The sequence below is a fragment of the Physeter macrocephalus genome, chromosome 14 (assembly GCF_002837175.3).
Source record: "Physeter macrocephalus isolate SW-GA chromosome 14, ASM283717v5, whole genome shotgun sequence".
Classification (NCBI taxonomy): Eukaryota; Metazoa; Chordata; class Mammalia; order Artiodactyla; family Physeteridae; genus Physeter; species Physeter macrocephalus.
In genome coordinates, this window is record NC_041227.1 from 117,411,156 (window position 1) to 117,436,687 (window position 25,532).

At 53.2% G+C, this 25,532-nt stretch overlaps 2 protein-coding genes and 1 long non-coding RNA gene across 6 annotated transcripts in view; 1 reads left to right on the top strand and 2 right to left on the bottom strand.

The window, feature by feature from the left end:
- The first annotated feature begins 2,907 nt into the window (after window positions 1-2,907).
- On the top strand, window positions 2,908-17,803 carry ETV4 (ETS variant transcription factor 4). Of its 3 annotated transcripts, none has more exons than XM_007127975.4 (13): window positions 2,908-3,033; window positions 3,568-3,678; window positions 3,855-3,948; window positions 4,170-4,217; window positions 11,240-11,293; window positions 12,476-12,602; window positions 13,077-13,238; window positions 13,476-13,753; window positions 15,589-15,663; window positions 15,824-15,892; window positions 16,049-16,221; window positions 16,492-16,593; window positions 16,928-17,803. In XM_007127975.4, exons 2-13 carry the CDS (start codon window positions 3,619-3,621, stop codon window positions 17,150-17,152), a joined length of 1,467 nt encoding a protein of 488 aa, XP_007128037.1. In that variant the 5' UTR covers window positions 2,908-3,033; window positions 3,568-3,618; the 3' UTR covers window positions 17,153-17,803. The 3 variants fall into 3 exon arrangements, with proteins under 3 accessions (XP_007128037.1, XP_007128033.1, XP_007128034.1); XM_007127971.4 differs by having other exon boundaries at window positions 13,095-13,238; XM_007127972.4 differs by lacking the exon at window positions 3,568-3,678.
- On the bottom strand, window positions 9,294-15,391 carry LOC102980261 (uncharacterized). The gene is made up of 3 exons (XR_449261.4): window positions 15,312-15,391; window positions 11,221-11,307; window positions 9,294-10,457 (listed from the first exon to the last, which is right to left on the bottom strand). It is a non-coding gene; the product is annotated as an uncharacterized lncRNA (long non-coding RNA).
- A 3,260-nt stretch (window positions 17,804-21,063) lies between the features above and the next one.
- The window catches only part of DHX8 (DEAH-box helicase 8), a 6,495-nt gene continuing 2,026 nt past the window's right edge, over window positions 21,064-25,532 (bottom strand). Inside the window, exons 2-7 of one of the 2 annotated variants that reach the window (XM_028499562.2) lie at window positions 24,275-24,412; window positions 23,654-23,782; window positions 23,279-23,475; window positions 22,620-22,799; window positions 21,541-21,763; window positions 21,064-21,381 (exon numbers count right to left, since the gene is read on the bottom strand). In XM_028499562.2, coding sequence (XP_028355363.1) covers window positions 21,544-21,763; window positions 22,620-22,799; window positions 23,279-23,475; window positions 23,654-23,782; window positions 24,275-24,412 — 864 coding nt within the window. In that variant the 3' untranslated portion in view covers window positions 21,064-21,381; window positions 21,541-21,543. Of the gene's footprint in view, window positions 21,764-22,619; window positions 22,800-23,278; window positions 23,476-23,653; window positions 23,783-24,274; window positions 24,413-25,532 lie in introns of both variants that reach the window. The other variant, XM_028499561.2, reaches the window with a different exon arrangement.

A 25,532-nucleotide genomic window follows, 5' to 3' on the forward strand; every position in this document is an offset into this window, starting at 1 on the left:
CTGAGTAATATTCCATTGTATATATGTGCCACATCTTCTTCATCCATTCATCTGTCGATGGACACTTAGGTTGCTTCCATGTCCTGGCTATTGTAAATAGTGCTGCAATGAACATTGTAGTACATGACTCTTTTTGAATTATGAACCCACGGTATTTTAATTGAGATCACACACCTGGTCTCAGGACTTAATGAAGCTCAGGTTCTTGATGTCTCATCACAGAAAGAATTCAGTGAGAGACAAAGTGATAGGTAAGAAGGGGATTTATTTAGAGAGAAATGCACTCCACAGACAGAAGGCGAGAGCGGCCTTGGGAGAAACACACTCCACAGACAGAGCGTGGGCCATCTCAGAAGGCAAGAGCGGCCTCGAAATATGGCGTGGTTAGTTTTTATGGGCTGAGTAATTTCATAGGCTAATGAGTGGGAGGAGTATTCCAACTATTTTGGGGAAGGGGTGAAGATTTCCAGGAATTGGGCCATCGCCCACTTTTTGGTCTTTATGGTCAGCCTTGGAACTGTCATGGCGCCTGTGGGTGTGTCATTTAGCTTGCTGATGTGTTACAATGAGCATATACTGAGGCTCAAGGTCCACTGGAAGTCAAATATTCTGCCATCTTGGACCTAGTTGGTTCTAACCAGCTTTCATCATAGCCTATGGCTATGTTGTTTTTTTAAAGGCTGTGCCCTGCCCCCTCCCCTCCTGTTTCACTCTGAGCCTGGATGTTGAATCAGAGGCCAGGTGACAGCAATGGCGACTCAGCCAGCCTGCTGAGCCACAGCTGGAGGAGGAGGGCCCCTCAGCCACGACCCTGGATGAGGAATGAAAAGGAAGCACTTACTCTCCAGGGAGCCAGGGGGCCTCCAGAAAAATGGTAGAACTCAGAACCAGAGGGGCACCCAAAAGAGAGCCCCAGACTGGAGTGCCCTCTCCAGGACCCGCCAGAATCTTCTTCATTGTCATGGAAACTACATCAGAGCTGCCTTCCTGGAAGCTGCCTTTCCTCCTCCCCCACTTCTCTTGGCTCAGAGACACAAGCTCCTCCCTAAACTGGTCCCATCCAGCTTAAAGCTGAGATTTGCTTGGGCTTGTCTCTCCTTGCTTGGGGAGGGTTCCTTGCTAAGCTCGATTAGTTTGGTCTTTATTGTACCTACTCAGTAAACAACTATTTCCTGGGACCCTCATAAGCATGAAGTAAGCTGGGGAAGACTTAAAGAGGCAAATGAGATCTTTTCCAGGCCCTGGAAAGCTCTCCATACAATTGGATGACCCTGAGGCAGAAGAAGACATGACAACAGAGATATAGGCAAGAATGTTGTAGGGTCTTTTACGGAACTGATTCAGGATCTCTGGAAGGCTTCCTGGAGAAGAGAGGCAATAAGCATGAGTCTTAAATATTTCGGCAGAGAAGAGAGGGAAGTTTATTTTCATTTGCCCAGGATGATCTCCTGAAAGGAGCCCTAAACAGCTGCTAGAGGTTTGGTGTTATAGCTCTAGTTCTGATCCTGACAACTGAAAGAGCTTGCATGTATCATTTCCTTCTCTGAAGCTCGACAGCCTCATCTGTAAAGTGGGGGTGTTAGATTAGATGAATTTTGAAAACAGGCCTGAGGTTTGGTCACTCTCTTGTGTTTATCACAAACAGGCAGGAAACAAAATCAGGCTCTCCTCGAAGGAGGGCATAGACTGTAGACCCAGATTATCTCAGGAAAAAAAAAAAAAAAAAAAAAGACCTGGGGGATGTCATGTCCTGTGTGCCTCCATGGCTCCAGCCTAAGCAGCACAGCACACCAAGTGTCTATCTTGGTCACAGCTGCCTACCTGGCACCCAGCACTGTGTCTGGCACAATAAATATTTATTGAATGAATTGGTAAATGAATGAGGTGACAGACTATGAGTAGCTTTTGGCTAGAACTGAAAGCAGTCCTGCCCCCAGATCATCAGATCCCTTGGGGCTTTTGCTCCCTCGTACCCTGTGTTTGTTCTCAGGATAAGAGGAAAGATGGCGGAGAGAGAACTGTATTTTCAGAGGTCCATGCCGGGCCTCTAGTTTCTGCCGCAATCAATAGAAAGTGGGTCACAGAACAGCTCTGTAGAGAACAGACCCTTGAGAAAAAGTCTGGATTCCGTGCCAGCTTACATTTATTGAGCGCCTACTGTGTATCAGTTGTTGTCACATAGCTTTAATTCATTTAATTGTGGCCTCGGAGGGCTGTACAGGAGAACATAGGGGATTGCGGGCTGCAAACCTCAGCCGCGCTGACGGAGTGACTTCCGCAAAGCCACTGCCCCTCTCTGAGTTTTCATTTTCAGTCTCTTTAAAATGGAAAAAAACAGAACCCCTTCGCCAGGTTATGGTAATGAAATGAGCACGTGGAAGCAGAGCGCTTCATAAATGCTCTTTATTATTGTTCCTCTGGGCATGCAAGTCCGCTCGCTTCCCCCCAGGGCGCACACACAGATACATTCACACTCACACGTACACGCAGATGCACAGAGATGTGTGCAGACGCCAGCCGGAGGTGCTAGCCGAGCCTGAGGGCCACAGCCGAGTCCCGCAGAGGAGCCGTAAGGTCCTCGACTTCCCCCGTTTTCTCTCAGCTATTTATGAATGAACACCGGCCGCGAGGAGTTTATTTTTTTATGAATGGGAGCCCAAGCGTTGAATGAAGCCGGGAGCCAGCCCCTACGTTCTGATTGGCCCCTGAGACTGGGAAACTCCGCCCCTCCGGCTCGGCCGGGCGAGTCTCGGGATTGGCGGGCGAGCCGGGCCCTGGGGTTTCATTCACAAAAGTCAATGAAACAAAGGGAACGGGGTGGGGGGAGAGAGAGCCGAGGCTGAGGAGAAGGAAATGCACCAATCAGCGGTTCCCCCGGGCTCACAACTGTCGGCGGCGCCCGGAAAACAAGCCGGTGCGCGGGGGACCCGGGGCCGGGGCCGCCTCGCTCCGGCCTAGCCCCGCGGCCCTCAGTGGGGTCCCGGGGTATGCTCGGGACCCCCCGCTGCTCCAGCACAGACGCCCGGGCCTCAGGTGAGGCTGCGGGAGGGAGAGGGAGGGAGAATTTCTGCGATTCCCAGCCTCGCCTCCAACACGCACCACACTCTCACCGCCGCCTCCGCAGATTCCAGGGCAGGGGGTGGAAGACGCTGGGATTCAGGGTTGGAGGGGGCGCCAGAGTCGTGGGTGTGCGAATGGTGCGCTCCTCGCCAGCTCCTCCGCGCGTCAGCGCACACGCGCGCGCGAGCGAACACGCACACGCGCACACACACACACACACACACACACACACGTCTTATGTAACTGAGCCTGGGCAAAGCAGGGCTGCAGAAAGCAGCCGAAACGGCGAGCCCGGCTCCCAGGAGCAGGTGGGACCTCCTTTGGCGGGAGGGGAGTGGTGGCGGCGCTAAGCTCGGCAGGCGGAAACCTCCCCATCGCCTAAGTGAGTCGGAGAAGTTTTGCCGTCGGACCCAGAGCCTCGCGACTGCCCCTCCCGGTCGCCCTTCCCCACCCCCACCTCGCTGCCTTCCCCCAGACGGTGTGCAAACGCAGCCCCCCCGCCCCCAGGTCTCTGCCCCCGCGCGGGGCCCGGGCCGTGTGGCCGGAGGGAGCGGCCGGATGGAGCGGAGGATGAAAGGCGGATACTTGGACCAGCAAGTGCCCTACACCTTCTGCAGCGTGAGCGCCGCGCCGGCCTCCACGCCCGCCCCCTCCCTGCACCCCGCCCCTACCCACCCAGCGGCCCCAACGGGGTCCAGGGCTGCCCGCCCCTGAGTCACCCCGGGACCCCAGCCCCGCCCCCCAGACCAGGCGGCCTCAGGGTGACTCGGGGGCATTCTTCCCCTTCTCCGCAGAAATCTCCCGGAAATGGGAGCTTGCGCGAAGCGCTGATGGTCCCGCAGGGGAAGCTCATGGACCCGGGCTCCCTGCCGCCCCCCGACTCCGAAGGTAAAGAGACAGAGAGACAAACCGCTACCCTCCCCACCTCACACACCCCGAGGGCTGACCCTGGAGCCCCCGCCCTTTTCCCAAAAAGATTCGCCCTCCAAGGGACTCTGGTCATTATCTGCCAGTACCCCCAAGGGGGAGGTCATCCGGCTCGCTAGGGCTCCCGCTCTCTCACGAGCACCTCCAGCTCACCTTCTCCAATTCCATTATTCACCCCTCAGATCTATTCCAGGATCTAAGTCACTTCCAGGAGACGTGGCTTGCTGAAGGTGAGTCGTTTTGTGACCTTTACTGTTATTGGGGTGGGGGATGCTCTCTACCCCTACTATTCCAGCCTAGCCCGCTTCCTCTCTCCTCGGCCTCAAGGGCCTCTGCAAGGCCCCTTCCCCAAGTCCCCTGCCTCTCCACTCTTTCCAGCTCCCAGCGTGGATACTTATATTGATATTTATTTTCTCTGCCCTGAGCCAGGCCTGTGTAACTAGGCCTGCGGATGAATCAGACCATTGTGTGGGGTATTTGCCTATTTGAATGGAACTTGGCCCCAGGCCCGTTTTCCTGGTTGAAATTTTCATTTGCAAAGTTTGTTTGGCACCAGCCGCCAGGCCGAGGTGTAGGTTGGGGTGTTGCAGGAGTGGGGAGTTTAAGAAACTGGAGGAGAAGGAGAGATTCATTTGTTACTTGCCTTGTGGAATTGCCAAAACATTCATTGTTACACCCTTGGTTTCTCTTCTTCCCAGCCCGCAGCGCCAAACAATTTACTGTTTGAGCCAAAAGAACAGCGAAAGTTTAAATAATTCTTTTTTGCCGCACTTTGGCAACGCAGCCCAGGGCTTCTCCCTAAAACAGCCTTGATTGTAATTCTAATGGCAACAATCCTCCCGCCTCCTTCCCTCCTGACTACCTCCCTCCCCAGGCAAATTGCCCCTCCAGTTTGCTGGGGGTGGGGGTGGGGTGCGCTCTGAGCTGGAGGGGTGGGGTCAATAGGGAGGCCTCCTCTGGGTAGCGAGGTGTTTTCGGGGGGGGGGGGGTCTCCTGGTTGGATTCCTTGGTGTGTTTGGGTGGGGCCTGAGGGTGTCGCCGGTGGGGCTGCTGGTAGGAGGCTTATGGTGTTTAGACAGTCTCTGAGAGGGAAGGGTTAACACCCCCACCTGAGGGTCCCTTCAGTGTAACACTGAAAACCAAGAAACTACAGCACTAGGAACCCCTTCTTGAGGGCTTTTCTCTTCTTTGGGATCTCCCCTTCCCTCCACCTGGGTATCTTTGACGATTTCTTTAAACTCAAACCCAGCTCCTCTAGAGCCATCTTTAAAACCTCGGGGTAGAAGAGAAAGACTCCTGACTAGGTGAGACTAGATCTGTCTTGACGACTGTGGTGTCCCCAAAATATGTACGCCAACAGACTGACTGTTTAGCATAGAGCAAGCACTCAAGACATTTTGTGGAATTCGATCCTGAACGGCCTCGTGGGTGCCGGAGGAATCTGGGGGTTCTGGGGGACACTGTGCACGTCTTGTCTTCCCCGATTCTGCAAGCCCTGTGTGCCCAGCTGCGAGTTACATGCAGAGCTATGCCCAATCCTCCCATCCTCCGCTCGAGGTTCCGGAGCTGGGCTGGAGCTGAAGAACGCAGCGGTGTCGGTTTCCACCGTCTCTCAAAGACTTCCTTTCCCAAAGCCTGATTTCTGTCTGGCTTGCCAGGCTCCTCGTCTGTCAGCTGAGGGTCCCTAGGCTCCCCAGGTGGGCAGCTCCCGGGGCTGTGATCTAGGGGTAGGCTCAGAGGGTGGCATTTTGGAAGCAGCTGGGCTTGGAATGGGAAGGGGAGGAAAACGTTCTCATCTGCTCTCAACCTTGGAAGCCCCACCCCTTGGCGGTGGGGGTCTAGAAATCGTACTTGTGTCTATCTGCATGTGTCAGTGTGACAGCCAGTGTGTGTGCTTCCTGCTGCTGCCCTGGAAGTCCCTGTACATTTAAATCCAGTGGGTGGGGAGGTGGGGGTGGGGACCGCAAGACGGAGGTGGGGTTTAAATCCAGTGGGTGGGGAGGTGGGGGTGGGGACCGCAAGACGGGGGGGGGGGGGGGGGGGGGGGCGCTGGGGTCTCCTTGGTTCCCTCTCCTTCCTTCTGAGGGAGCAGCTCAGGTTCCCAGCTGGCGATGGATGGCCAGGCGTGAGGGGGGGATGCTGAGGCCGATCGCTCCTTCTTGCTCTCTCTGCGGAGACAGATGCAGCTGCCGGGGCCCTGTCCCCCTGCACCATCCCAGCAGCGCCCCAGCCTCCTCTCCTGCCTCTTCCCACCAGGTCAGTGACCCCTGCAGCCCAGAGGGAGTTTTGGGGTGGCAGGGAGGGACTAGCTCCTTTGGAAACTTGCCAGTGGTGGGGCGCGTGGGACTGGAGGCCAGAGCCCAACCTCCCTCAGCTTGATTTCCCCCTAAAGCCCCAATGTGGAGAGACGCAGTGGGTTCTTGAAGTGTGGGTGAGGCTGTGAGGATTTCGGGGGAACACCAGGCTGGATTGTGGCGGAGGCGGTTCTGGGTGCGGCGTCTGGTGTCCGTGCAACATTGAGGGGGAGGGGGAGTGGGGCTCTGTAGAGGCAGCTCAGACATCTTTGGGTTGGAGGTTTTCTAGATGGAGAGGGCGGTGGTGAAGTGAGGCTAAGAAGGTGTGTCTGTTTTCGGGGTGCCTGGGATCTGCTGAGTTGCTGGAGAAATAATCAGGCTACTGCAGGGAAACCCAGGCTCAGACAGGCTGAGCCCAAGCTGTGTCCGGCTGTGGTTAAAGATGTGCCGCTTCTGGACGAGAGTTCCTTTCCGGGCTTGTCGGGATCCCACAGGAACCCTCAGAGACAATGACGTTGGTCTCTTTGGTGGTAAGGAACATTGACTCTGGGTCATGTAGGTCCTTTGTATGAGGCGGGGTGGGGGGGGTCCATAACGGGGTCGGTGGATTCCCAAAAGCTCGGTGGATAGGTTGCAGGGGTCCTTGCGCCCTCTGATATGTGTATAAAATTATTGGGGGTACACCATACACAAAGGAATGTGAATTTATCTAGGAAGAGAATGATCCATAGCTTTTATGAGATTCTCAAAGGGGTGGGTCTGTGCTCCCCTTGTCATAATCTTTGCTCCCAAATCCTCCTCCAAGGTCTCCAGCCCCCTTGCCCCTTGGTTTTCCCTCATCGTATTTTTAAATCCAAAAAGAGAACCTGTGTGGGAAGGGTATGCATGGAGGATGTGTTTCATCCATGTGCAGGCGTGAAGTAAAAGGCATCAGGGTGTGTGTGAATCTGCGTGTGTGCACGCTGGTGCTTCAGCCTGTCTGTGGGGCGATACGGGGTTAATCCCCTCTCCTAGTCTTTCCTAGCTACAGTGCCTCCTTCTACATCTTTCTGTCTCCTCCCCTTCCAGAAGGCTCTTGGGGACAAACGTCCCCTCCGTAGATAGAGAACTGGTTCCTTCCAGCACACTGCCGGGGTGGGGGCGGGGTAAGGGTGAGAGATGAGGCCGGTGGTGACACAATGGAGCAGAAGCTCCGGGGAATGGCCCCCCTTCCCCCTGGGGCCCCTTAAGAGACCCCTTCACCCTGTGATTGCACCCTAGGAAGAGGAGAAGGTGATGGGGCATATATCATATAGGTGGGTGGTTTGCCTGGGGTGGGCTTAGCTACTTGGTGGTTTTCACCTCCCAGCTCTCCTGGAGCCCAGCTTGGGAGGCCCCTAAGCCCCTTCTCTTCTACTGACTCCCCCCATTGGAGGGATGTTCCCTAAAATTCTCTCTTTCTGGGCATCATGCTGGCTTGGCACATTTCCCGTCCCCTCCTTAATCATCTGCCATGTCCCCAGATAGATAAACTCCACCTTAGTGCCAGGATGGAGTTGGGGGCAGACCCTGGCACACTGGCTTGGCAGCCAAAGCTCAGCCGGGTCAACAAATATAGAATGGCTGACACTCAAGACCAAACATGGTAATTAGAAATTCTCCTGCTCTCCAGGAATGAGAGGCTCTGTGTTACTCTTCCTATTCCCACCCTGACAGTCTCTGTGTGACTGAAGCCCTGTCCTGCCCCTTTGGGAGAAGCCGGTGTTCTGGAGAGGGGCCAGGCAGGGACTGGGGTTCCCACCACAGCCCCTTCTTGCCTTGGCTGATTTCTCAGGGCCCTGGGATGAAGATGGCGCCACCTCTTTTGAGGTGTGGTCAGTGTGCTGGGGGGCGGGCCTCACCTGGGACTGCCGGCGGGGGGAGGGGGGTGGGGACTGGGGGTTCTGGTCAAACCTTCAGGCCTGAGGCAAGAGGAAAGACAAGATGACCCCAGGGCTCTCTAGCGTCATGTGACCTGGTCTGTGACGCCAGCAGGCGATGCCCCCAGCCCATTACCTCAGTGGAAACTGGCAGTTAATGTAGCCCCAGAGGCAGACCTGTGTGCGTCAGCCTCTCCCGTGTTCTGCACCTCCTCCCTCCTTGGAACCCTCCTTGCCCAGGTAGCAGGGAGGGAAATATTGTCCATCTTGCACTTATCACCCCCATCCTGCCACTTTGGGGGTCTTGTCTGTGGGTGGGCCAGAGGGCACAGCAGGGATGGGCTTGGGCCTTGCACCCCTGGGCAGCTGAGCAGGTTTTGCACCCTTCCCTGTATCCAGTTTTCCAAACCTGCCTATTCTTAAGAGCTACCAGGGGCATGCGTTAAAATACAGACGCCTGGCCCCCACCCGGGGCCTATGGAATGTGACTCTCCAGAGGAGGAGACCGGGAATCTGTTGTTAACAATGCCCCGGGATTCTTGACTGGGCCCAGTTTGGGAATGGTTGCCTTTGTGCCCTAGGTGCGCTGCTGAAAAGATGTGCTGTGTGGTTTTTGGGTTTATTTGTTTTTGCCACGGGATTTCATGACCTAGTGATCTATTTGATCACTTTAGGATTGTTCTATGCTTACTTTTCTTTCATAAGTTCTTTAGCTGCTAGTGGTTCCTGATTCTTAAACCCCTCAGCCATTGGATTCCCTCTGTCAGGAAGTCACCTACCTACAAACGTATATTTTATTTTATTTTTTTTTTATTGAAGTCGAGTTGATTTACAATATTGTGTTAGTTTCAGGTGTGCAGCAAAGTGATTTGGTTATACATGTATATATGTGCATCACTATATTTTTTTATTCCTTTCCATTACAGTTTATTACAAGATATTGAATATAGTTCCCTGTGCTATACCGTAAATCCTTGTTTATTTTATATACGGTAGTGTACATCTGTTAATCCCATGCTCTCAATTTATCCCTCCCCCCCCCATAAATGTGTATTTTAAAGCACTTGACACCTCTGATATTTAAAGTAAGTTGGTGAAGAATCCACTTGCCAAGCAATTGATCACAGCCTAAAGCATCCCTTGTGAGATGTGCTTTTCAGGGGACCTGCCTCTAATGTTACCTGGTGGTGGAGGGGGGAGCCCTAAAGGGGAGGGAAGGGCTGATTGGTTAGGATCTCTTTAGTTCTTGCTCCCAGGCCCATGTTGCTGGCTCTCCCCGGCCTGAGGACAAGGAGTCATTGTAGTTTATTCATATAGTTGACAAATAATGCATTGAGTGTCTTTTCTGAACGAGGCCTTGTTTGAGGGGTGCTGGGGAGTCAGACGAATAAGACAGACAAAGCCCCTGCCCTCAGCAAGGTTAACTTTCTGGTAGAGGAGATGGACAATAAATTACACGTAATTTACATGTGCATAAATTAATAAGTTCAGGTAGTCATATGTGCTAGGGAAAAAATAAAACAGGGATGCGATCGAGAGCCAGGAGAGACCACTTTGGTTTGGGTGGTCAGAGAAGGCCCCTGAGATAGCAAAGTGAGCTAACACTTCAAAGGCCAGAGAAAAACAGGCCAAGATGTGGGGAAGAGGGTTCAAGCTGGTGGAGTTTGAGGACCCAAAAGGAGACCAGAGCTCTGGAGAGTAACAGGCAAGGAGAGGCAGGTGAGAGAGGTAAGCAAGAGCCAGAAACTTGGGCGCCACAGAGGCCAAGGGCAAGAGTTTGGGGTTCATGCTTTAAGCAAGGGAGAGAAGTGATCGGATTTCTGTTGTAAAAAGATCCCTCTGACAGTTTTGAGGAGAGTAGATGTTGGGAGTTCTGATAACATGTCGTGGCTGAAATCCAAGGAAGAAATGATGGAGCCTTGGCCCAGGAGGGAAGCCATAGAGACTGGGGTGTGTCCTGTATAGACTAGGACGAGTGGCGGTGATCTCCAGCCGTCTCCTCATATCCCTCACCCTTACACCAGCCATTCTCAACTCTCCGGTCATTTTATCCATGAGTTTTCCTATTGTCCAATCTGAGAGCAGTCTCCAGGGAACAAAAGACCCCTCTCCATGGGTTCCATTGCTTCATCTTCAAGCCAGACTCTTCCCAGACTGATAGGAAGTCCCTCTCGGTGTCTACCCTTCCCCTTCCTTCTGTGATCTGTTGATTCTTGAGAGAGGGGCAAAAAGTGGGCAAAGACTCTGGGGTCAGGAGAGGTGCTCAGCTGTATCCCACCTGAAGGAGTTAGTGAGAAATCAAAGAAATCAAAGCCCGGATAGCCAGTCTGGAGGCCATGGATGAGCTGTTGTTCTATTTCAGTTTTCCTGCCTAATCCCCAAACTCAACTTGACCCACACTGGCACCCTGGGAGTGCTCCTCAGAGCTCCAAGCTTGGGAAGCCCTTCTCTCTCTCCTAGTTGCACATCAAAGGGATAGGGCACCGTGACCTGCCAGTGTCCCCAGCCTCCTCTCCCATGTCATCCTCTTATCACCTCTCTTGAACCATTCTCTTTCTTCCATTCCATCTCCTTTCCCAGGCTCTAGATTTCTACCTTTCACCCAGGAGGTTCTATAAAAGGCAGATTCCTGGGTCCAGCCCAGATTCAGAATCTTCCCATGTGATTCTAAGTCCACAGAATCTCACTCCTTATACTACCTGCCCACCCCAGATGTGACTCTGCTGGGAGCTTTGAGGGAGCTTTGTAAACTCTGAGGGGCAGGGCTGTCTTGACTCATAAAAGTGGAGGGAAAAAAGACAAAGCGTCTAGGACAAAACTCTGGAATCTGCTCAGACGGGTTCTGAGAACTTGCAGCCTTCCCTCCAGGGTGTTAATGGAGCCCAGAGATGGAGGTCGCTAGGACCTGGGGTGGAGTTGCCTTCAGTCCTAGGAAAGCTGTTTCCCCCCCCCACCCCCGCTTCAGGCTGGTGCTAATCTGCAGGGCTGCAATAATGGTATCTGCCAGGGGCTGCCATCCAGGGCCCCCACCCCAGACTCACCTCTGGCCTCTCTCTGCAGCTCAGGTACCGGACAGTGATGAGCAGTTTGTTCCTGATTTCCATGCAGAAAACTGTGAGTAGAGGGCCCTGGGTAGAGGGAATGGGGAGTAGGGGAGGGCAGGAAATGAGACATAGGGATAGAGAATCACAAAAGATCAACTTGTTCTGTCCTCTAGAAGAGGGTGAAGGGCAGGGCTCCCCATTCTTGGGTTTGGACTCAAAGACCAAGCAATAACTGGGAGATGAAGACCTTGCTTCAAATCGGGGCTCGCCCATCCTAGCTGTGTGACCTTGGAGCCGACACTTCACCTCTGTGATCCTCCATTTCCTTATTTCTGAAACGAGGGGCTTGGACCGGTGCAGCAGGGTCCAGTTCTACCATTCTAAGTTACTTTCATGCGACTGGGGGCGATTTTGCCCCCCAGGAGACATGTGGCAATGTCAGTTGACACTTGGGGTGGTCACAACTGAGGGTGGGGTGCTATTGGCATCTAGTGGGTAGAGGGCCAGGGATGCGGCTAACATCCTACAATGCTCAGGATAGCCCCCATGACAAGGAATTATCTGGCCCAAATGTCACTAGTGCTACTGTTGAGAAACCCTGCTTTAATGTCAGATACTTTGCTCTCAACTGTGTTCAATGAAATGAAACAGGGCACAGATGATCGACAACAGAACAGTCGATGGCAGGTTTTGACTCTCTCACATTCACGGCCTTGGAACCAAATCTGCTGCTCAGCCTGGTGGCTGGAGTTGGCGAACCCAGCAGGGGCCACAGGAAAGGCCAATGTTCTTCTCAGATAATTAGGAGCATGTGTATGAGGCTAGTCAGCTGACAGGCAAGTGGGCTAATATCCAGCCTTAACCAGAAAAAGAAAGATTCTTCATAGCCCCAAATAAGAAAACATTTTTCTCCCCTGGAATTTTCCAGGGCAGTCAGGAAAACCACAGGCCTTCGGCTGGAGGTGCTCACTCCTAGAAAGGTGTTTGGGGGGGTGGGGGGATTGTGTTAAATGTTGAACTTCAGACAGTTTCTTTGGTTCATATTGGACATTAGCCTGAGGTATAGAACTACACATAATGTAAACAGCCAAACTCTTCTTAGAAGTGTCTGACAACGGAGATCCAGAGAAGGGGGATGAGGCTGTCTGTACTGGCACCCAGCCGATCCTTAAAGAGCAGAAGGTGTCCGAAGCTCTTCCTGCCTCTCCTGTGACACTCTCTGGCCTTGCTCTGCCTCTCCCGACCCCCACAGTAGCTTTCCACAGCCCCACGACCAGGATCAAGAAGGAACCCCAGAGTCCCCGCACAGAGCGGGCCCTGCCCTGCAGCAGGAAGCCGTCCCTCTCCTACCGCCATGGCGAGCAGTGCCTTTATTCCAGGTGAGCCCCAGCCCCGCCCTGGGGAAGGGTTGGATGGAGGGTGGGGGTGGGCACCTGTGAGCAATGCCAGCGGTTGAGATGCAGGTTAGACGACAGAGAGGATTTCCGAGCTCCTGTAATGGAGTAATATAGCTCAGGATTTCCTGAGTAGTTAGGATGAAAAATGCAGCAGCGGGTTCAAGGGATGTGTGTTAAGACCGGGGCAGAGTGTTTCCACCGGAGAAGCTGCTATCTGACCCAGCCCAGCTGCTGTGGGCTGGGGAGAGGTGTTCTAAAGATTACACCCAGCTTCAGGATTAAGAAAGGAGAAAAAAAAGGTCATTTGGGGCTGAGTCTGGTTCATGCTGTTCCTTTCCCGGCACCCTCTACTCTTCTCCCATAATCCCTGTGACCTGACTTCCCAGGGAGTGAAGAGTTCAAAGATGCTCGCCCAGCTTCTCTGCCCCCTCACCCCTGTCTCCCCCTCACCTCCAGTGCCTATGACCCCCCTAGACAAATCGCCATCAAGTCCCCCGCCCCTGGTGCCCCCGGACAGTCGCCCCTGCAACCCTTTCCCCGGGCAGAACAACGGAGTTTCCTGAGATCCTCTGGCATCTCCCAGCCCCACCCTGGCCATGGGTACCTCGGGGAGCATAGGTAAGGTGACAAGGAGAACCAGGTCTCGTCAGTTTTTGCTCAATCCCTGAGTGTTCTTCGCTGCCCTTCAGAGACCTGGCATGGGGGGAGGTAGGGAGGAAGGGATATTGACATCCCCCCCTCCCAACACCCCCCCCCCCACACTGGAGCCCACTCTGTAAGCTCTGGGAGCGGCAGGCACAAGGAGGGCTTCGTTTAATATTCTCTTCTCTTCCTTCTCCATCCAACCACATCCAGCTCTGTCTTCCAGCAGCCCCTGGATATCTGCCACTCCTTCACACCCTCTCAGGGAGGGGGCCGGGAACCTCTCCCAGCCCCCTACCAACACCAGCTGTCGGAACCCTGCCCACCCTACCCCCAGCAGAGCTTCAAGCAGGAATACCTTGACCCCCTGTATGAACAGGCCGGCCAGCCCGGCCAGCCGGCAGTGGGCCAGGGTGGAGTCAATGGGCACAGGTACCCAGGGGCGGGGGTAGTGATCAAACAGGAGCAGACAGACTTCTCCTACGACTCAGGTAAGAGATGCTCCCGGGAATGGGATGGAGGGGTTTGGGTGGGATTGCTGGGTGGGGTGGCCTGTGATCAGTTCCCTTAAACCCAGAATGTCTCCCCACAAGTTTTTTTACCTTCCCATCCCTTTACCAGTTCATACATTCAACCCACCCACCTACCACTTCTTTTCATAGATTCAACAGAACTGTCACGTTTCAATCAGCAAACTTATATTCAGATAAGAGATAAGTGAGATGTGCATGCAGGTCCTTGCCCTCAGGTAGCTTGTGACTTGATAGGAAAGTTAAGGCATTTCTTCCTATTTCTATTTAGCAGGTGCTTGGGGGTTTAATTACCTACTGAGATTTAAGTACTGTGCCAGGAGCATGAGTGTGTGCAGTTGGAGGACACAAAGATGAATAGGACGTGTCATTGGCCCCTGTCCCCACAGAAGCTTAAAAACACAAAGGGATTTGAATGAGGAGAAACATGAACTTGAAACTAGCCAGGTTCACAGTTCCCAGTTGGAAGGCGGGGTTCGCATGTGGTTTCCACATCCTGTTCTGAGCCTCCAGGTTGGAAGGAGCCGCCACCCTGGCCAGACCGGAAGTAGGGACTGCTTTAAATTCTAGTTCCACCTGGCTGTTGACAGGAGTGAGATGCACTCAGCTGCTGTGTTCATAAACAGCTACAGCTCAAGACCCCATGCGCCCAGGAAAGGCCCAGAAAACCTTGTCTCCTGTTAACATTGCTACCAGCTCCAAATTTGAGTTTATCTGCAAACTTGCATTAGAAAAATATAAATTCAGAGATTAGGGTAGGCTCAGAGCCGGCCGGAGCTTTTGAATTTCCCTTTTCCTGGTGCCCAGTCTTTTAGGGGCAGGGGGATGAGCCCCAAATCCTCCAGGCTGCCCCAGCAAGAACCAGAAGGGAGCACCTCTCCTCAAGCCCGGGCCCTAAGCCTGAGCCGTGCCCGGCAGTGAGATGGAGGAAGGAGGAGGGAGGACGCTCTTGCCGCTGACCTTCAAAGGATGTAGACCGGAGGAGATCGTGTTACATGCCCTTGAACTCCTGCCCCTCCCCCTTCAGCTTCCTCTGAATGGAGTCAGGAATTCCATTCACAAAATGGAGGCATGAATGAGCCCACCCTCCCGCCTCCTCCCGGAGGTGTCGGGTTTCACCATCTCATTCATAGGTGGGAGTGGAGGGGGGGGAGGGCGGGAAGGGGCTGGCACTTGAAGGGCTGGCTTTGCACCAGGGCCTCCTCCAGGTGGGGTGGGGAGGTGTCAGTTCCGTGGAATAGAATGAAATAGAGTGGACCGTCTGCTGTCAGACCTGAAAACACACAGCCCCGTGTGCCCACTGCCTCTTCCACAAATAGATGCATGCGTGTTCGCTCTCTCCCCACCGCCCCACCCCCCACTCCTTTCCTCCCTCTCTCCCTCCCTCCCTCACACCCGCACTGGGCTGGAAACTGCCCTGCTGACCGGACGTCAGCCCATTCCAAGGGAATCTTAGGCTGGGACACTGAACCCTTTCCCCGGAGGTTCATCTCTACCCTCCTCCTCCCCCTAAACTCACAGGAAACAGCTGCTCCCTGGAATCCTGGGCCTTGTGGAGCAGCTTTGCCCAGCCCCAGCTGCTGCCATTCAGGCCCTCTGGCCCCGCCCTCAAGTTGAGGGCTTCCGGCTTCTCCCTCCCTCTGGGGGAACTTCCCCCTAGGATTTGGTGGTAGGCAGGCCTCTGGGAAAAGAACCGGAAAGCAGGCTGGCAGAAGAAGTTCTTGAATGTGTGCAGGACTGCCGCCCCTACCCCAGCCACCTAATAACATCGCCCTTTTCTCTTTCTTCCCCCCCAGATGTCCCTGGGTATGCTTCAATGTACCTTCACGCAGAGGGTTTCTCCGGGCCCTGTCCAGGTGATGGGACCACGGGTAAGGCAGCCTCCTCCCTCCCCTGCCAAGCCCTCCAAGTTTGGAGGAGGGAGTCGTGCCTTGGGGGAGGGGCTCCTGGCCAGGAGTCCCTCTGGACTCTCTGGGGTCTCGTATCAGTGAACCCCCAGATCTGAGTGATCCCTGCAACTTCCTCCTCAAGGCTATGGCTATGAGAAACCTCTGCGACCATTCCCAGATGATGTCTGCGTCGTCCCTGAGAAATTTGAAGGTCAGAGAAGTGACCTTTCATGCCCTCTGGGTCCCCCAGGAATCACATCACATTTCATGAGAAGGGGCCTGGAGAGAACCCGGGGGAGAGGGGACCGGGTTGCTTGGGAGACCAGAAGGCACAAGCCCTCCACCTCCTGTTTCCCGTGTTCCCCAGGAGACATCAAGCAGGAAGGGGTGGGAGCCTTCAGAGAGGGACCGCCCTACCAGCGCCGGGGTGCCCTGCAGCTGTGGCAGTTTCTGGTGGCCCTGCTGGATGACCCAACAAATGCCCACTTCATTGCCTGGACCGGCCGGGGGATGGAGTTCAAACTAATTGAGCCTGAGGAGGTGGGCCTCTCAGATGTCCCCACCCTTCCTCCCAACGACTTTGGGGCCTGGAGATGAGAGGACCTGGGAACTGGTGGCACGTGCCTTCACCAGCACCGTTGCTTTATTTAACCTGAATTCCTGCCAAACCAGGATCTGTGGGCTGGTGTTTAGCTGCAGGGCCAGCTGAGCATTTGCACCAAGAATCTCAAGTACTCTTTCTGACCAGCGCCCCCTATTTCCTCCGCTGAGCTGCCATCGCCATCCCCAAACTCTGTCTCCTGTCCCCAGGTCGCCAGGCTCTGGGGCATCCAGAAGAACCGGCCAGCCATGAATTACGACAAACTGAGCCGCTCGCTCCGATACTACTACGAGAAGGGCATCATGCAGAAGGTCAGGGGTTAAGGGTCCAAGGACAAGGGGGTGGGGGGCAGTGGATGTGGGAAGGTGATGGGGGCAGGAGAGCATTCTCCGCAAGTTTGAGGAAGCAGACAATGAACCAGTCAGAGAAGTCAAACCGTGGACAATCCCAAGATTTCCCTCTCCCAAAACAGTGTGATAGATATAAATAGTAACGGAAAAGCCTAAAGCATGGAGGTTGAGATTAGAGAAGAGGAGCTTCTTAGAAGAACCAGCTGGAGGAGAAATGTGCCCCGTGCATCTGCCTGGGCCTGTAGGAGGGCCGCTCTCCCCACCCCCACACTGACCCAGCCCTCTCTTCCCACAGGTGGCTGGCGAGCGTTACGTGTATAAGTTTGTGTGCGAGCCCGAGGCCCTCTTCTCTCTGGCCTTCCCGGACAATCAGCGTCCAACTCTCAAGGCCGAGTTTGACCGGCCCGTCAGTGAGGAGGACACAGTCCCTTTGTCCCACTTGGACGAGAGCCCCGCCTACCTCCCAGAGCTGGCTGGCCCCGCCCAGCCCTTTGGCCCCAAGGGTGGCTACTCTTACTAGCCCCTAGCAGCTGCTCCCCTGCTGCCGGGGGTGCTGCCCTGTGTACATAGAGATGAATTTGGTGTCAGGGAGAACTCCCACTCTGAAACCCACAGATGTCTTTGGAGCAGATCCCCTCTGCCCATCAGTCACTGCAGCCCAGACTCTGAGCTGCTCCCCAGAGTTGATGGGAAGGGGAAGTGGAGACACTGCGCGTGTGAAGGTGGCGTCTCGGAAACTCCTCCGGGGACTCCACCTCTGGCCTCTTCCTAGGTCCTGCTTAGAGGCCAAGCCCCACTCCCTCTCCCTCATCACAGAGAACAAGAGTTTGTTCTGTTCAGGGGGACAGAGAAGGAGCTTCCCCACTTCATCCTGGTGGAGAGGGAGACATCGAGCTCCCCCGATCTCCCATGCTGGGGAGACGGCAGCCTGGATCCTGCACTCCGCTCCAAGCTGTGGCCCTGGAGGGTCCTACTTGGCAGTTCTTGGTGCTCTTTGTTCCTAGAGTCAGGGGGAGGCTGGAGTGAGGAACCTGGGATGGGGGACGGCTTGCCAGGTGGAAGAGGGACGGCTGGGCTCTGCTCCCAGGGCCCTCTGCCTCTCCTCTGCCTTTTCCTAGGCCCAGGCCTGGGATTTCACCTCCATCTCCACTACATCTGCCAGACCCTAATAAAGGCCCTGCGTCTCCTGTGAGTTCTCCTTTGTCCTCTTTGCTGCCGTGGGAGAAGGACCTGGGGTTGGAAAGAGCTCTGGCCTTAGGGGCACATGACCAGAGTTTGGGGCCTGGCCCTGACACTTAACTTCCCTTATGGGTTTAGGAAAACACAATTGACCTCTGACTTTTTCCTCTGGAAAATGGGCTCAGTGATACCTGCTCTTTCCCCCTCCCAGGATTACCGTGTGAGGATTGTCCGAAATAATGGACAAAGGGTACTTTGTAATCTGGCCTAGTGCCCGTCGGCCACGGGTAGCCATCTCCCTGTCCAGGATGAGGGAAGTGGGAGCCTACTAGAGCTTTGAGGGCCTCCTGGGGCTTCTTCAGGCAGAGTTTGGCCTGTGGTTTCTGTGATCACAGTTGCTCCCATGACCATGCTACCCATGTGGACCCCAACTGTGTGTCCCCTCCTGCCGTGGCTCCAGGTTGCTGTTTTTGCTGAAGGTGAGGACAGAGTTTGTGTGGAGAGGATCTGGAGAGCAGGGAGAGAAGAAAGGCACCCAGGCGGGAGGGTGCAGGGAGGCTGGAGCAGCCCCGAGCCCTGGGTCCTGGCTAGTGGAGGAAGAACAGGCCAGACCTTCGCAGGAAAAGGGAAGGGGAAACAGCATGGATTCTCCTTGCCCAAATTTGGGGGAAAACAGAACCCTGGGCCGAGTTTTCGGGGTTTGGGGGAAGGCCAGGCTGAAAAAGTGACACCTGGAGAGGAAGTGTAACAGTAGATATGACAACGGGGTGGCTGTGCGTAAGGGAAGAGCAGGATGGGCAGTTCTAGACCCGGCCCCTGTGTAAGCAGCTTCCTAGGAGCCAGGCTCAGGTGAAAACGGGTGCTCTCCCTCCAGGTACATCAGAACTGCAGGGAACCGCAGCTGCGCTGAGGCACGGCCAGCCCAACCCCGTTAATGCTTCACCCTCAGCCCCTGCCCGGTACTTAACGCCAAGATGGCAGAAAGGGATACCACTCGAACCCTACCCACAAATAAAAAGCAATGTTATTTCTTCCCCCAGAAACAGAAAGCATAATGTGCTGATTTTCATAATTTAGAGCAAGAGACAAAATTTTAAGAAACAAGTTTTTAAAAATATATGATTTAATTGTACATGAAAGAAGCCAGGCTATCATAGTGGGAAGAGGTGTAAAGTCAAGTGGAAACCCTGAGGTCCCCAGTAGGCACACATGAGGAGAGACAGGGATTTAGGTGAGAAGCAGTGTCCTGGAAAGGTCTCCACAGGCTGAGACATGTGACCTCTGCCCTCTGAAATGCGCATTAACGAGACACCCCTCACAACTCTTGTTCAAATCCTTACACTTGGAGGGCACTTCTCCGAGACGAGACAGCTACCAGACCACAACCGCGACCGCTGGAGAGAATTCTCTGGCTGAAGGAGAGACAGCCAAAACCAAATCGTCCTCCAGAATGGATGAAGGTGAACCCTGGACCAAGGCACGTGACCCAGCAGGAGAACTGACATGTGGCCCGTGGGGATGGGCCCCCGACACACAGACAAGTACAAGACTCAGCACATGTGCAGGGGCAGGAGACTCCTGAGCTAGGCTCCCACAGGGGTGGGGTAAACAGCATACTTTTAACAACCGAGAAGATTCCAGCTCCCTGCGTGAGACCCACATCCTCTCCTGGGCTGTCACTCAATCTCGGGAAATACTGGTTCAAGGAAGAGAAACGGGCCCCACTGCGTAGGAGCAGCAGGTGAGTCCTCCTTCCCAATCTGGCCGGGAGCCCCCTTCTCCCTCTGGGCAGGCTCAGCAATACTGCCTACATGCTGGTTCCTGATGGACAGTCAGAAGGTCAGACCCCAGCCATGTCGTCACAGCAGAGACATGACCCCAGCTCTTCGGGGAGATGTTCAAGGAACACCCACAGAGCTGGGGTCCTTCTTTTTGCTCCCCTAACCCAGAAAGATGACCAGCCTGCTGTCTCCCACCCTGGGCCTGTTAAACATCCCCTTTTCAACTTCAGCTTAAAACCCAAACTTCCTTGGGGGCGATGACTTCCGAGGTGCGAATGCCATCACTGCTGGTCACCCAGCTGGGACAGGCGGGCTGCCAAGCCCAGAGTTTTTGTTCCTAAACTGGAGAGACCTGGGCTGGAATGAAGACTGGGGAGCTGGGTACCCAGCCCCAGCTTCCACTTCACTTTCCTCGGTCCGTCCCTGCACTCTCTCTCCCCATAATACCTTAAAGGTCAGCACGTAAAGATCCCCTGCCCGTGGCTGCTGGCCTGGGCTTCCTGAGCACACTCAGAATCGTAGGCGCTCGCTCAGCTCCATGAAGGGGCGGGGACCTACAGTCAGCAGATGCTGCTGGGTTGTTTCTGAATTGTGTCTTCAGGGTGGCTGCTTTGCTGCTCAATGACAGCCCACAGTCCTTTATATCCTAACACGTCATACGGTCTCTTTTAGTGTCCAGCGTACCACTGTATAGTAGTTCTAGTATTTACATCATTACTTGCTGCTGTGAGGAGGTAGGAAGCAGTGCGGGCCATAACACAGGATGTCCCCAACCCCCTGGGGGCTTCTCTACAAGACCCAACTTTCCAGAAGTTCCACAGCCTGGCCCAGCAGCATCTGCCTGACGTTCTTCCAAGGCCAAGCCCAGAGGCTTCTCAGGAAATGTGAGGGGGGCACCTGGAGGTGGCCATTCCCCAGCCAAATGCTAGGAGAAGACCACCAAGCACGAGGCCAGGAGCACAGATCCTGGGCAGCACAAACAGGCTCTGAGAGGTGTGCTGTTGGTTTTCAGTTTGGGGGTGGAGGAAGGGAGGCTTTGACCAAAAAACCCTTTGTCAAAGACCTCAGGAGGGTAAAAATAAAACCAAAATAAACTGAAAGTTGTGTCATTTACTTACATGTTTCAAAAGGAAATAGGACACGCTGCATGTTGTGGGCATGGCGGGCGGGAAAGGGAGCCAGGGAGAGCCTTCTGTATTCAATATGCGGCATCTGTAACCACTCAGGCGCCCAAAGTGGAGCGCCCGTGCAGTGGATGTGGTTAATCGTTGGGCGGTCCACGCAGAGCCGGACCAGCGCTGGTGCTGAGAGATAAGACTGGAGGCCTGGCTGTGCGTCACCTCCCAGCCCAAAGAGGCCCCGGGCTCTGGTTTCAGGGGACTCTCCACTGAAGCCAGATACTAACCCTCCCCACCCTCAGCCCAGGCCAACGCTAACCTTTCAGTTAAAAGAAACAGCCACAGAAGACCAATTTTGTTTCCTTAAGAAAATAAATATTTGCAGGAGGTTAAGCAAAAGTACAGGGGCTGGACAGGGGCAGGAAGCGGGGCCAACACTTTCAGCGAGCTTTGTGGCTCCCCCCTCCAGGGTACCAGCTAGGGCATCAGGGCCCTCACTGAGTCCAGGTACCAGATGCTCATGACTCCCCTTTCCCATCCGAGGGCTGCAGAAGTTTCCCCTTTCTTGGAGATGATGCAGTGTACTCCCACGTTGGCTGTGAGCCCTGGCTGAGTGCCCTGGGGTGGTGGGGCTTGGAGGCTCCGATCAAACCAGGCGTAAATCCCTGTTTCTATTTTACCACCAGGGAAGAAATGAGAGACAAGTTTAGGAAATGCCCAGTTAAGATAGTCAGTCACTGGACAGCTGTATCCTCAGGATCAGCTTTTCATCAATAAGAGCGAGGCCAAGCCCTGGCCCACTGCTGCAGAAGAGACGAACAGACTCTTGCCTTTCAGCGCCGCCGGAAGGCTCGGGATATTCTCCAGGCGTTGGGTTCCTCATAGCGGTTGTATAAGGGTTCCAGTCGTTGCTGCTTCTTCTGCTTGCTTAGCTTGGTCGGGTCAGAGACCTTGAAGAAGGCTGGAGCAAACTCCACAAGCCACCGGGGGTCAATGGTGGTGACCTCACGCATGTACTCCTTCGTGGTCAGCACCAGCTCATGGTACACCACCCTGAGCGGGGGACAGAGAGAGGGTTCAAGCCTCCAATTCAGGCCCGGCTCCACGGCACCCTGGTCGCTGGTGGGCCTCAGCTGAGCTTGCATTTGACCCTCTTACCTCTCCTGCCTGACCCCTGAGGAGACTGCAGTCTCTGTTTATGATAGCCACACCCCAATACTGGGGAGCCCGCACACCTCTAATCACAGAAAACTGCCAGTCCCAACGATTTAAGTGACACGGAGCCAATCACATCCCTGCTCTGGACCTCGGTTTCCTGCTCTATGAAATGGGTGGTTTTCTGGGCTGTATCCATAGAACTCTAGGGCCCTGAAGAGGACCTCAGACGCTGCCACAAGGGGGTGGGGAAAGCCAAGCAAGCAAGGCTCTACATCTCCAGCCCTCTTCTACCACCATGGTGGCATGGTTTTTAATTGGTTTTATGTTAGGGTGGGTAAGATTCTAATTATTTTTTAAATACTACTTGAAAAAAAAAATTTTTTTTTAACCACCTCACAAGATAATCTCTAAGATCCTTCCTAGCTCTTACCCCCATGATTTTATTTCTCTAAAAAGGGCCTCGGGACTTCCCTGGTGGTCCAGCGGTTAAGACTCTGCGCTTCCACTGCAGGGGGTGTGGGTTCGATCCCTGGTCAGGGAACTAAAATCCCACATGCCGCACAGTGCGGCCAAAAAAATAAAACTAAAAATAAATAAATAAATAATAAATAAAAAGGGCCTGATATTGTGTCTAATTCAGGCTCCTGCTTCTCTAGAAATATGAGCAATATTAGAATAGGAAGTGCTGGGGGTGGGTGAGGATACAAACACAAAGGGACAGTAGATCCACAGGTTCTCTCTGCCCACCTACCATTCGGGCTGTCTGTTGAAGAGAGCACTGGAAGGATGGATGTAGACCACCTGCTGGTCAATCAGTGTCCGGTAACCCTCCTGTGGGTCTTTCTTGGCAGCGTTCCGGAAGAATCCACTGCAGATGGCCTTCTGCACTCGGACTGTGGACTTACCACAGGAGACCACATCCAGCTTGTGTCTAGCAGGAGAATAAATCAAGAGAGGACAAAGGTGTGAGACTATTCTGCTTTCAGAGGTTCTATCTTCCGGAATGATGGTACCCAACACACCCTTCTTAGGGTCCCCAGAGTTGGCACCAGGACCCTGCTTCCAGCCCTTCCAGGGGCAGCTCTCCACAGCGGGCAAGATGGATGCCATAAGAGCCAGACACTTTGCTTAGGTTGTAATTCAGCCCAACGAATAATGTTGCAGACGCTTGTAAACAAAGAGCATTTTCAACAACTAATATATCATCTCCCTCTTAGGAACTTTCTGAAGTGATTCTCAGCCACATCCTTACCTGGGGAAGGAGTACAACAAAGACAGAAAAGCTGGAGGAAAAGAGTTATGTGAGGAGCAAGAGTACAGGTGCCCACAGCTTCACAGGTTCGTACAGAGACAAACAGACACGGCATTCAAGGAGGTTCAGCTTGAACACGAGAAGTCACCGGGTGCTACCTGTCCATTATGCCCAACATCTGCTTGCGAATGTCCTGGGCCCGGCGCAGAGAACGAGCCTGGATGAAGTTCTCATAGCACCACGGGTTGGAGAACTTATTGTTCTTCCAGGAGTTGTACACGGCCAGCAGGGTGAGGTGGTCCCCTTCGGTCTGGTGGAATTTGGCCTTCTTCTGATCTGCAAGGGCTTGTTTATCCTGCAAGCAGTGCGGAGAGGATCATTTTCCACCCCACAGCTACTAATTAAACATCCAGCAGTGCTGGGGAGCCCTCTGCGGCCCCATCAAGTGTCCACATTAAGCACTGTGGCGGCAACAGGCCGATTTCACCCAACTTCACCTGACCCCTATCTGAATGTGGGCCTGAACTCCCTACCTTGGGCCTGTAGAAGACGTTCTGCACAGACAGCATGGACACGATGGTCAGCATTTCCTCACTGCAGCCTAGATGCACAGACATGATCAGCATTTTGCACAGCATTGGCTCCAGAGGGAACTCTGCCATCTAGAGGGAGAAGAAGAAACTACAATTGCATCCCTGGGGAAGACCCATCTGGGGTTGCCAGTGTAAAAACACTGGTCAGAGTGGGTAACAGACCACAGGAGGTTTACCTAAGCACGATGATGTGGGATGCCTGGCTCTATCGGAAGTTTTTTTTTTTTTTTTTTTTAATTTCCCAAATAAACCCAACAAAATGTACGTGACCAAGAATATAACTACCGTTGGGGTAGGTGGGAATTTTGCAGACATCTTTTCAAATTTAGGCTAGACTCAATAATATATCATGAGGTAAGATTAACTGAATAGAATTTCTTTTTCTGTAAAGAAGAAAGAGTTTTAAGTGATAGTGGAAAATCCAGGTTAAAAACAGGCATGTAGAATTCTACTCAAAGCTTATCTAGGGCCTCAGAGTTTAATCTTTTAAACAGAACAGAGTATGGAAGGTTAGCCAGGGAACCTTCCCCAAAGCACCAGAAGTTAGGTTCTGTCCCCTACCCTGCGGCCCAGGCGAGTAAGTAGGCCCTCGTCGTCCAGGGCCCCCAACGTGTATAGCTGCTCCATGGCTGTGATCAAGGTTTCCATTGGCGGGGCATCCATAAAGTCAAAGGACAGCAGGTCATTGATGCCCATGGCCTAGAACAGAAGAGAAGAATGTGTGCGATGGGAGGGTCAGCCTCACCAGTGTTAAGATGGAGGGAGACTACTTGTCACCTTCTCTCTTATATCTTCGACCGCAGTTAGGAAGCCACTAGCAGGAGTAGCAGGAATCTCCAGGAATGCGCCACACAAAACTCAAGACTGGTAGAAAGCATATACTTTCGCGGGAAACTTTAAAAAACACTCTCTCAGAATGACAGTATGTACGGCTTAACGACAAAAAGATAAAAATTTAAAAATGGGCAAAGGTAGACATTTCTCCAAAGAAGATATAAAAATGGCCAACAAGCACATGAAAAGATGCTCAATATAACTAGTAATTAGGGAAATGCAAGTCAAAACCACAATGAGATACCACTTCATACCCACTAGGATGGCTATAGCTATAATTTAAGAAAGAAAATAACAAGTGTTGGCAAGATATGGAGAAATAGGAATCCTCATATGTTGCTGGTGGGAATGTAAAATGGTGCAGCTGCTGAGGAAAACAACTGGGTGATTCACCAATAACTTAAACACAGAATTACGAAATGATCCAGGAATTCCACTTCCAGATATATACCCGAAAGAACTGAAAGCAGGGACTCAGACAAATACTTGTACGTTAAGTTCACAGCAGCATTATTCACAATAGCTAAAAGGTAGAAACCAGCCAAATGTCCATCAATAGATGAATGGATAAACAACACACTGTATATACATACAACGGAATATTATTCACCCTTAAAAATGAAGTTTTAACACATGCTACAACATGATGAACCTTGAAAACATCATACTAAGTAAAATAAGCCAGATCAAAAGGACAAATATTTTATGACTCCATTTATCTGAGGTACCTAGAATAGGCAGATTCACGGACACAGAAAGTAGAATAATGGTTACCAGGGGCAGAAGGGAGGGGAGAAGGGATAGTTTAGTTAAACGGGTACAGAGTTTCGATTTGGGATGATCAAAAAGTTCTGGAAATGGACAGTGGTGATGGCTGCACAACACTGTGAATGTACTTAATGCCACCGAACTAAACATTTTAAAAAGATTACAGTGGGGGGCTTCCCTGGTGGCGCAGTGGTTGAGAGTCCGCCTGCCGATGCAG